Source organism: Diabrotica virgifera, chromosome 8 (genome assembly GCF_917563875.1).
Source record: "Diabrotica virgifera virgifera chromosome 8, PGI_DIABVI_V3a".
In the NCBI taxonomy this organism is placed as follows: Eukaryota; Metazoa; Arthropoda; class Insecta; order Coleoptera; family Chrysomelidae; genus Diabrotica; species Diabrotica virgifera.
Window position 1 is genome coordinate 36,254,626 of NC_065450.1, and position 12,634 is coordinate 36,267,259.

At 34.6% G+C, this 12,634-nt stretch overlaps 1 protein-coding gene across 1 annotated transcript; it reads left to right on the forward strand.

Moving 5' to 3' along the window:
* The first annotated feature begins 11,011 nt into the window (after window positions 1–11,011).
* LOC126890134 (52 kDa repressor of the inhibitor of the protein kinase-like) lies at window positions 11,012–12,100 on the forward strand. Its single transcript, XM_050658984.1, has one exon. It carries the CDS (start codon window positions 11,012–11,014, stop codon window positions 12,098–12,100), a length of 1,089 nt encoding a protein of 362 aa, XP_050514941.1.
* The last annotated feature ends 534 nt before the right edge of the window (window positions 12,101–12,634 follow it).

Sequence of the window (12,634 nt, forward strand, 5' to 3'; positions counted from 1 at the left end):
TTCCTTATATAACCAATCACATCACGTTTTTTATTTCTTAGTATATGACCAAAGTAGCTCATGTTTCTTTCCTTCATAGTGTTGAGTATTTCTTTTGCCTTTTTCATCTTTCTTAATGTTTCCGTGTTTGTTACGTATTCGATAACTCCACATCTCAACAACGGTAAGTCTTTCTTCAGATGAGCATGTGATTGTCCAGGCTTCGACTCCGTATAAAAGGACGGAGAATACGTAGCAACTAAACTAATTAATGATACAACTATTTACAGATCATGTAGAAGAGGAATCTGAGTCTCGAGGGGAGTCTGACGAAGAGGAAGAGAATGAATATTAAGGCTCAGATGAGGAGTTTGAAGAAGAAGTACAAGACTCGGCCACAGAAATAATTTAGTTTATAGTTTTATACTTTTCTACCTATATATTTATAATAATAAATTTGTCTTTTTCTATCATATTTGAAAAGTCTATTGTAAAATACGTATTATTTTTCTTTAATTAAGAAAAAGTTACTTAAAAAACTATAATATATAATAATTACTCTAACGTTTCGAGAAACAACAACATGGATATGGCCAGGTTATGTGATTTTTCTCCTGCGAACGGACTCGCTCAGCTACAACAGAGGACGCAAACAGCTATCGGTATACGATCTTTCTCACACTGCTGCTGACCTATAGCGCTTTTCATTTATATTCACGCGTAATTTTTTTGATCACCTGACAATTGGAAAATTTCACCAAAAAAAAACCTGTCTTTTTTAGAATATTTATTTTTATTATTAAAAAATACCCTGTCAAATAACAATTGCACCTCCCTGTCCGGAAGGAATGTACATACATAGCTATGCATGTATAGTTGTATATTATATACTTCTTAATAGTATGTACAGATTCAGATGAAATCTTCTGAAGCAGATGCATCCCCTGAAAATAATCCTGGGGCGCCCATGCAAGTATCTTGCAGAGTTAAAATCGCCCTTAAATCGCATGGCCTGTTTATTTTCTTTATATTTGAATATATAAATTTACTTTAAAGTCACGTCAATGATATTTTTTGTAATAACAATTTTTACCCTTTTGTTTAACTTTGGGGGGGATTTTTGGGGAAAATAACCGCTACCCTCCAGCCAGACCGGCATTTTTGTATTAGGCTATCATGGAATAGTCAGCTGAAAAATTTTCAGGTTGCCTGAAATACCTACTCAAAAATGTCTCACAGCTCTTGGACCATTAGTATTATATACCCTATTTAAAAATTTTAATAGCTACGAGTTATTTCCAAGGTTTAGGTGGGCATTCTTTGTTTTTTCCTATTTCTTTTCTTAGTTCTATTACCTGACTTGTCAACATTAAATTACGTTGATAAATTAAGTCCACCTGGATTAAATAGATTGCAATTTATTATTTGATTTTTATTATTTTTGCGAATAGTAGCATTATATTTCTTATATATCCGTTATATTCAATTACCTACTTTTTGGTCAATTATTACGATGTATTTACGTCAACAGAAATTCTTGTTAGTTAATAACTTTAAAATAATAATCTCTGACAAAAAAGTTAGTATCTCATATTATATGTAACCTAATAAATTTTATCCGCAAAAAATAGTTATTAGTCCATTCACTCACGGTAAAATATTGCAAAAGCTCCAAATTTTAAAGAAGGGCTTGCATTGACATGAAATTTTGCATATACATAGTTAACATGTCAAAGAAAAAAGTGATATTGGCCGATGTGTGCCATAGCCCTGTGAAGGGGTGAGTTTCACTCCTTCTCGGGGGTGAAAAAATATACTTTCAAAATAAGTCCGAAAGTGACTAAACTGGATAAACTGACTAAACTGGATAAAATTCTAAACAACTTTTGTTTTATAGTGTTTTTCACTAAGTTAATATAGTTTTCCACCTACTCTACCGAAAGTATACTTTTCCGGACCTGATTGTAGGGAGCAAAGTTGTACTTTTCCTCCCTAGGGAGGAAAAGTAAAAGTGACGTCATGCTATTTCATTCATGAAATATAACTTATTGAACATATCTATTTTCTATTACGTAAGTATCTATACATTTTAACGTTTATTTATAAAACACCCTGTATTTTGCAGAATGGTAAAAAACAGTAAATTGTTATTTTGATTTAACCATGTTTACATTAAAAATTTGACTTATATTTGACAGTTGACAGTTATATTGTAGCTACTTGTTAGTTTTAGTTTTAATAAATTTTGTTGGTTAGTTATAGGTCTGGATCCCGCGTATGAAAAAAAAGTTGATTAATAGCAAGCTGAAAATTTGTTAATAGCTTAAGGGTGTCTAGTCGGATAAACTTTGATATATGGGAACACTGGAACAGGGGCAGTTTTAATTGTGGAACAGGTTAAAAATTTGGAACAGTCACACCACGAAAACGCTACATTTATTTTGTCCGACAGAACAGACTTAAACTCACCGAATAGAGATTAAACTCTCATGCAAAAATCAGACTTCTATTTATCACCTGTCATCATTCCTGGCATTTGACATATTCTACATGTTCCACTCATTAAAACGCCCATTTGGTGATAAATAGCAGTCTGATTTTTGCATGAGAGTTTAATCTCTGTTCGAAGAGTTTAAGTCTGCTCTGTCGGACAAAATACATGTGCCGTTTTCGTGGTCTGACTGTTCCAAATTTTTAACCTGTTCCACAATTAAAACTTCCCCTGTTCCAGTGTTCCTATATATCAAAGTTTATCCGACTAGACACCCTTAAGCTATTAACAAATTTTCAGCTTGCTATTAATCAACTTTTTTTTCATACGCGGGATCCAGACCTATTACATAAATATATTAAGTAAAAATGAAAAATTACTTGTTATTAATTTGAGGAAGGTAAAAACCATATGTATAACATGGGAGTAAAGTGCCTTTTCCTCCCTTGAATGATTACTGCCCTCCGCTACGCGTCGTGCAATAAACTTCATTATCGGGAGGAAAAGTAGCACTTTCCTCCATTGTTATACAAATAGCTATTTCGAGTAATTTGCGAGTGAATATGTTCACGCGTATAAAAACACGTTTTTATACGCTTATACTCAAAAAGTAAGCATTTTATCGAAAAAACATTCTTATCGCAAATATAACCTTTAAAAAAGTGAATTGGTCTCTAGACTCAGCAGAACCAGAATTGTAGCTAATGAAAAATAGGTTGATACTCTTCTGAGTCCAAATCGAATAGGTCAACGTGAAATAATCAAATTAAGCCATTTTTGGGAAAAACTATTAACCAATTTTTTTAAAGTGTTTAAAACAAGCCTTATTTCGTTTTTTTTATAAAGTTTCTAGCAACAAAAGTTAGCACGTTACGCTCAAAATAAAGTTGGTCCCTTTTTATGGTGAAAAAATCGTGAAAATCACCTTCTAATTACCATCCTAAATGAAATTATTTGTTACTGTTTCGCAAGTTGCTTTATTCGTGTATATACTGTATATACGATCTGTAAGTTTCATCGGGTCAAAGTGCTTATTTTTGTAATGGCTGCAATTGATAGGGCAGTTGATAGGAGAGTCCCTAATCTCGAGTGTATGCATATTTTAAACAGCCATTACTTAACCAATTTTTGTCTTACAAAAAAATGCAAAATATTCAGAAAAGCAAAACCTACCTGTTTTTGCTCTTCGAAAAATTTGGTATCATTAATATTATCTCGAAAAATATTGAAAAACCGCTATAGAACAAAAGTTGCTTAGAATTAGTCAGTTTACCTCCATCCATCCAATGGCACTACAGCCCAAATCGAGCCTTGGCCTCCTTCAACAAGCTTCTCCAATCATTTCGATTTACCGCTGTTCTTTTCCATGAACGCGTTCCCAGGAATTTCCTGGCATCCTCATCGACTTCGTCTTCCTATCTCTTTTTAGGTCTTCCAACAGGTCTTTTCCCTGCATTTTTGCATTTAGCAATTTTCTGGGGATTCTATTCTCATGCATGCGGACCACGTGCCCTGCCCACCGTAATCTCTGCAGTTTAGTGTATTGTGCTAGAGTTGGTTCGCTATATTGCTCGTATATTTCTCTATTATACATACCTAATTCGCCAGTTGTTATTTTCACTTATTGGGCCCAGTATCCTACGTAATATTTTTCTTTCAAACACATCTAATACATTTGCAGATTTCTGTGTCACCACCCATGTTTCACAGCGATAACTTACTATGGGCCTGATTATTGTTTTATAGACCCGGAGTTTTGTTTTCCGATGTACGTCTCACGATTTGAATATGGCCCATCGCGAAATAGGCTTTACCTGCCAGCACAGGCCTTCTATTTATTACCGGTTCTTCTTCATTGCTTGCGACCAGATCCATTCCTAGGTACGTGAATCTATTCACATGTTCTATATCGTCAATAAAGTGTTGTTGCGCCGGTCTATTTGATCTGGTTTGTATGAGCAGTTTTGTTTTATTCGTATTTATTGCTAGCCCTACTGCTTCTGCACTCTGTTTCAACTCAACGTAGGTTTCTTCCGCTGCATTCATTGTTCTGCTCATTATGTTTATATCATCTGCGTATGCTGCTAATTGGGTAGATTCCTTTGTAAGTATGTTATTTCCGCTTACCGTCAACCGTCTAATTACATATTCAAGAACAAGATTAAAAAGCGTTGGAGCCAGTCCGTCGTTTTGTTTCAGTCCTTGCGTTATCGTAAACGCATCAGTGATCTGTCCTTAAATGCATACCTGTGCTTCTGTTTCTGTCATTGTCATTTGCACTAATCGTATTAATTTTGATGGTATGCCAAATTCTTCCAATATATTAGGTATTATAGAATTGTTCTATCTATTGAATCATAAGCTTGTTTAAAATCTACAAAGAGATTGTAAACGTCCATGTCATATTGCCATGCTTTGGCTAGTATTTGTTTAACTGTAAATAGTTGGTCAATGGTAGATCCATTTTGCCTAAACCGTGCTTGATATTTCCCGATGATTTTTTCCGTGAGAGGTTGAAGTCTTCGATTAAGGATGTTTGTGAATATTTTGTATCCCGAACAAGTAAAGAGATGCCTCTATATTTCTGACACAACAGTTTGTCTCCTTTTTTATGAATAGGGCAGATTATACTTTTCATCCATTGTTGGAGGATTTCTTCTTCTATCCATATCTCTCGTATTAGCTGGTACATCTGTTGTGTCAAATTCCTTCCTCCTTGCTTGAGTAGTTCTGCCGGTATTTTATCTATTATCAGTGCTTTACGGCTTTTTGGTATGTGGATTGGACCTCCTCTAGCGTTGGGGGTCTAGTTAATTCATTTTCTTCTCCATATTAACCCAGCTCTTGTTGTTCTTGTACAACAACAGTCAGTTTATCTACTCCGGACTTATTTTGAACGTATATGTTTTCACCCTCGAGAAGGGGTGAAACTCAACCCTAGGGTAAAAGCATACACATCGGCACAATATCACTTTTTTTCTTTGACATGTCTGCCTTTCGTGTCAATCCAAGTGATTCTTTAAAAGTTAAGTCAAAAAGCGTGAGTAAATGGACTATATTTTATAGTTTACCGTTCTACTATTATTCATGGTGTTAACGTGTACAGTATTTGAGTTAAGCTGAGATTAGTGAAATATACCGACCGTCGTTTATAATAAACGTCAAAAGATTGTAATTTTGCGATTTGTTACGATTCATTATCGAAAGTAATTACTTTGCTGTTTGCCGCCTGTAATTATTATGTCGAAATGAATTATTTCACAGGAAAATGAAACTGCAATGAAATTTTATATAAAGAGTAAAATAAATATAATACCAAATACTTACCATGTCGGGATAGTATTATGAGGTTTTTTCCTCATGATTTACTGTGGGATCACTAACAGAAGAATTTTACTGTCGTCATTGTACGTGGTTGTCTTTTTAAAGACAAATTACATGCTGTGATTTTTTCTGATGGATATTCTCAGATTAAAGTTCGAGTAAATCTGTCAAAATAGTAAAATAGCCCAGTCGGGATAGCATTTGACCTTGCATTACGAGCTGCCCAAATTTTATTTTTCTAGTCTTTAGGGAGAGTTAATACTAGTGTAAATTTAAAATCTCCACTAAATTCCACAGTTGCGTTAGCCGCCATCTTGACTTTAAACGAAAACCTTTTTCCTCAATATCTCCGCCATTTTCAACTTTTCGACAAAAAGTGCTGAAAACACTTTTTATTTTCACTGAAAAAATTGTTGAAAACACGATTTTCTATAATTTCGTTTATTATAACTTTTTTTGTGCGGTCAATATTTTTTGAGTTATGGGAGGAAAATAGTGACAGTTAGAACATAATTATTGAATTATCTTGTTTATTATTAGTTTTACAACAAATATATGCCCATATAAAAATTAAGAGAATTAAATTTTGTACAATTTTTATCTCCTTCATTTTTTTGATAAAATCAATATTTAAGGTGGTACGTCTGTGGTAAATGTGCGAGCGTAAGACCTGTTCGATTTTATAGCAATTGTTTTTGTTCAATATATCCGTCATTTTCAACTTTTCGACAAAAAGTTTAAGAACTGAAATTGATGCAATTACGACTTACTACCATTTTTCGAGAGATTCAGTGGCTGGTCTACGAGGGAAGGGTGGAGAGAATGTAAAAATTCCCCTTACAGGGTACAAAATAAAAAAAAAATATTGTTGAAATATAAAAATATATTAGCTGACATGAAACTTAAAATATCGAGAGACAAATTCAACCAATAAAACCCGCTAGTTAATAAAATTAAGTGAACTTAATGCATATATAAGATATTTATGTCTTTTATGTACTTAGTTTGGTTGGTGTTTCATTAGAAGTTTCAAAAATTGTATAAAATACAATTCTCTTTATTTGTGTTTATGTACAATTATGTCGCAAAATTAATAATAAACGAAACAATTCAATAATTATGCTTCCCATCCGCTTCCACTATTCTCCCCCTTCACTCGAAAAATATTCATCGCATAAAAAAAATTTGTAAAAGAAATTGTAGGAAATTGCATTTTCAATAATTTTAGTTCCTACCGTTTTTGTCGAAAAGTTGAAAATGGTGGAGATATTAAGCAACAACAGTTCTCCTTTAAAATCAATATGGCGGCTAATGCAACCACGGAATTTAGTCGCGATTTTAAATTTACACTACTTTTTATCTCCCTGAGGATAGAATTATAAAATTTGGGGCAGCTCGGAAACAAGATTCAGTGCAATAATTATGCTCCCCCCACCACTTTTTACTATTTTCCCACTTAAGTCGGAATATGTCAACCGCATGAAAAAGATTATTAAAAAGAAATTATAGGAAATCATATTTGGGACAATTTTATTTGAAAATAACGTAGATATTGAACAAAAACAATTGCTATAAAATCAATTAGGTCTTACACTGGCGCCATTACCGCTTACGTACTACCTTAAATATTAATTTTAGCAAAAAAATGAAAGAAATCAGAATTGTGTCGAATTTAATTCTCTCTATTTTTGTATAGGTACATTTTTGTCGTAAAACTAATAATAAACGAGATAGTTGAATAATAATGCTCTAACTGTAACTATTTTCCGTCATAACTCGGAAAATATCGACTACAAGAAAAAATTTTAATAGTAGAAATTATAGAAAATCATATTTTCAACAATTTTGGTTGGTATACTGTTTGTCGAAAAGTTGAAAATGGCGGAGATTTTGAGCAAAAACGGTGCTCGTTTAAAATCTAGATGGCGGCTATCGCAACCGCGAAATTCAGTCGAGATTTTAAATTTACACCCCCAAAGATTAGAAAAATAAAATTTTGTATTTTAACAAAGACTTTCGAAGTGGAAATACATACAAACCTCAAATAAACTTAATTTCAAACTAAAATTTTGGCTTATTCCCAACTAAAGTGGTAAATTGCATTAAAATTTTACACAAAAAATAGCTTCAGATATTGTATAGGTAACGTTCGTCCAGCATTCTTCTTTTAGTTTCATGGCCTCCACCTCTTAGGTACTTGGCCAGATCCAGCATTCTTTCTTTTTAGGAGAGACCGTAAGAAATATGACGTCAGTATGTACGTTGATATTGACGTTAACGTACTGAATAAATAATCATAATCATGAATTGGAGATGTTAAGTCACAATGACGACCTCTCGTGGATTTCGGCGGAACTAAAATTGAGGCCTTTTTTCTTTTTATTGCTCTGCTATAATGGGGGTTTTTAACCTTCGTCGGCCGGCATAGGTACAATTGTAACTTTTGAGTTTTCAATTTGTGATAACTTTTTTTTCAAAGACGTAGAGACTTGAAATTTTGCGATATCTCTACATTTATCCAGTAGATTATGTGAGCCAAATATAAAAAAATCTTCATTCAGTTCCCAGAAGGAGGCTTAAATAGTTCCTACCCCCATAAACGGCGGCATAGGTACATTTGTACCTTGTAAATTTTTTTAATAAATAATTAAAAAAACAATACATTTTGTATTTAAATGATAGATTATTTGAATCAAAATACAAAAATAAGTGTTAGTGTGGATTTTGCAATACATACATTTTTAAACAAAGAATGTTCGTCACACACAGGTAGAAAACATACTACAAAAGTTTTTCTCGTTTCACGCTGTTTTTCCGTTCGTTTCGACAAATATGACAACTTCCGGTTACTGGAGTAGATCCACGAATGCTGTGAGATACTTGAGGAGGAGTATCTACAACAAATACATACTCTGTTTCGACCAAGGACAATTTCTACAGCACTACGAAAAAAAAGACTCTTCATCATCATCCGATTTTTACTTTGATGCACTAACATGCTCAGCTAGTGACGTCCATCATAGTATAAAAAAGGCCAAGGGCCAATGCAATATTCGACATAAAATGCTGGCGGAGTATACAGTCAAATACTCACCCAGAATTTTATCCATGTTATCAATCTTGCTTTGGTTTTATTGTAATATGTACTGAATTATTTCCGGCTTCGCTACTTCACCCTCTTCTTCTTTTCCTGTCATTTGCATGGACGAGAGTAACAATACTGCTTTGTTTTTCTTTGGCACATATAAGAGCATACAGCAGCAAGGGCGAATATAAGGGGGGGCCGAGGGGGCCCGGGCCCCTCCCGAAATAAAAATAAATAAATGAAAAATGGTTGATGAAGTTAAAAAATACAAGTTAACACAAAATATTGAAGTGGATGGAGATTGATTGATTTTATGGAGATTGATATATACTGTTTGTTGTGCATGCTGGCTGTTCGGAAGGATTTATCCAAGGAGCATAACTGGTTTATAGAGCCTACACTACTATTTTATAGTGGAGATTATCATTGTCAAATGAATTCCAAAATTTTTGAAAAATATGTAATAGAAAAATTGTTAAGACATTAAACAAGAAAAAGGGGAAAAAGCTCGGACTCGGAAGTAGGTGCTAATTATGGTAACCCCTCACTTACGTCCGTGCATTATTCTCCCCTTCCTTTTTTGGGATCTCCCTAAACGGCAACTTTGCTCAGAGTCGTTCTTAACGGAGCCAGTACATTTTACTTACTACCGCTTTAATTTTAGCGATATGGCAACGCTGTGCGGAACGTTCTCGGCGCATGCTGTGTTGATTGTTTTCAGAGAAGCGTCAGTTACAAACTGCAATTAAGTGGTGTTGAGTTTGCTTTATTTGTTATTCGTTTGTTGTTATCCGTTGTTATATAGTTCAGCTCATTTCGTTATGAAGAGACAAGCTTCAATTGAAAGCTTTTTTACGAAAAGGCTAAACGTAAGTGAACCTAGTGAAGTTAACTGTGCCGTTAGCAATGATGCTGCGTCTTCTGTTGTTGCTACTACGAGCACCGATCCATTTCCAGTAGCACAGGACCGTAACCAGTTAGGCTTATTACAAGTAAGAGCAAACAAATATGATATTGGACACTATTGTCAAATCAACTCTACTCAAAGCTTAACAAATGAAGAAAAAAATTCACTGTTAGAAAATGTTTGGAAACCTCCGATTGGATATAAATTTCCTACTATTTCTAGTTCAAACCATGCTAGATCTTTTCAAATGAAATGGCTAGAAGAATTTAAGTGGTTAGCATATTCCGAGGAAAAATCTGGGTCATTTTGTAAATACTGCGTAATATTTTCTCACTCCGAAACTGTAGGAAAAGGAGACCACCAAATGTCAGGGGCCTTGGTAAATAAGGCTTTCACTAATTTGAAAAAGGCAAAAGAAGTATTTGGTAAACACGAAAAATGTACATATCACAAACGATCAATTTTGGTAGCTCAAAATACAAAATCTGTTGTAACTAAAAAATCGGAGAGTGTTATCAATCAACTAAATGCTCAAAGAATAATAGATATTAAAGAAAACAGGAAAAAGCTTATTCCTATAATAGAAAGTATAAGATTTTGCGGGAGGCAACAAATAGCACTAAGAGGCCACCGTGACAGTGGACGAATAGGCTTAGAAGAGCCAGAAAAAAATGATGGAAATTTCCGATCTTTGCTCAGATACAGGGCTAACAGTGGAGACAATGATCTAAAACTTCAATTATTGAGCAGTGGTGGTAAGAGTATGTACACAAGTTCTTTTATTCAAAATGAACTGATTAGCACGTTTGGTCATTTGATTCAAAGTCAGATTGTCACAAATGTCAGAAAATCTATTTTTTACTCTGTTTTGGCAGACGAAACAACTGACATTAGTCAAGTTGAACAGTTTTCTCTTTGTGTACGGTATGTCGACGACTCATCATATAAAATCAGAGAAGATTTCCTGACTTTTGTTCCAGTGTATGACGTTACTGGGGCAGCATTAGCTAACACAGTTTTGGATACCTTGTCAAGCTTAGGGCTTGACCTAAACAAATTGAGAGGCCAAGGGTACGATGGTGCTTCCACGATGAGAGGGCCCTTCAGAGGGGTGCAAGCGTGCATCAAACAGAAACTGCCTCTAGCGTTGTACACACACTGTTCTTCACATACCCTAAACTTATGTTTATCAGATGCAAGTAACATACCTTCTATAAAAAATTGCATGGGCGTTATTAAAGAAGTCTGCGCATTCTTCCATAAGTCAGCCAAAAGAACTGAAGTATTAAAATTAACCATTACTGAATGTTGTCCTGAACAAAAGAAAAAGAAACTTATTTCTTTATGTGAAACAAGATGGGTGGAGAGGCATGACTCGGTGCTTTTATTTAAGGAACTATTGGAACCCGTCAGTCTTTCCCTTTTGAAAATTGAAGAAGAATCAAGTAACTCAGCGCCTAAGGCACACGCTCTAGGTAGTTCTATCACTCAATTTCAATTTCTTGTAAATACTTTTGTTTTGAGCCATATGCTGTCTAAAACACATAACTTATCTGAGAATCTTCAAAAAAAGAACTTAGATCTCACACAGGCTGTGAAAAATGTTTCGAATGTCTTAGATCTGCTTTCAAAAGAAAGGGAAAATGCCGATAACAACTTTAAAGTCCTGTATAGTCAAATACAGGAGCGGGCTGACAAACTTAAGATTAAAGAGGAGGTTCCTAGAATTTGCCGCCTTCAAACAGCCCGCAACAACGTTCCATACAGTACCCAAGAAGAGTACTATCGCCGAGCTGTTTATTTACCTTACCTAGACGATTTTTGCAATTCGCTGAAAGAACGCTTTGAGTCTCACAAGGAAACAGTTGCATCCTTACAAAACATCCTTCCAGAATTTTGTATCAAAACTGATTTCTGTGCATTGGAACCTGCTTTCAATTCCTATGAAGAGGATTTGTCCCATAAAGAGGTTGTGGAAAGCGAGTTCATGCTGTGGAAAGAAAGGTGGAGCCAAGAGAAGTATGAAAATCTTCCCAAGTCAGCCGTAAGCTCTCTTGAAAAATGTGACCAAGATTTCTTCCCAAACATTTATGTTCTATTAAAACTGCTAGCAGTTCTGCCTGTTTCTGTGGCAACCGTGGAAAGATCGTTCTCAAGTTTAAGAAGGCTAAAAACATACCTGAGAAATAGCACTTCGGAAAATAGGCTTAATGGGCTAGCGTTGCTTTCAATCCACAGAGACTTTCCAATAAGCAATGAAGAAGTTCTTGACAAGTTTGCGAGTGTACCAAGAAACCTTGATTTTGTGTTGTAAACTTAAAATATAAAAGTTGTAATAAAGTTGTAAACTTAAAATATTAAATTAAAATAAAAATATACCAATTCTTTAAATTTTTTTTCGTGGGAGTATACCCGAACCCCCCTCTGGTTTTTCCATCCCCCCCCCGGATTCCCCGGTTATTGGGCCCCCCCAAAATATTTTCCTATATCCGCCACTGTACAGTAGCATCATGATTGTATGCAAAATTTGTGGAAAAACCAGCTATTTCCTTGTTTGTTTGCATATTGGTGGGTAGAAATATCTTATTTCTACTAACTGTGCCTACTAGCCGTACTAACGTCATGTGCCATGATTTCGACAATTTAGCGAATTCAATATTGGTAAAAAGTTATTTGTGGTAACATTCTGCCCGTAACTTTTATAAGACGTGATCAGATCAAAAACTGTTTGTTCGCCAACGTTAACTTGTCGGGAACCATATTATGCTGTTTTTCCAATATAAAGATGATCTTGTACGAGATAAGCGTTTGATGCATCACAAGCCAAAAATACTTTGATCTCATATTT

Coding starts and splice junctions, on each gene's coding strand:
- LOC126890134 (XM_050658984.1), top strand. CDS start 11,012: ATGGGCGTTATTAAAGAAGTCTGCGCATTCTTCCATAAGTCAGCCAAA.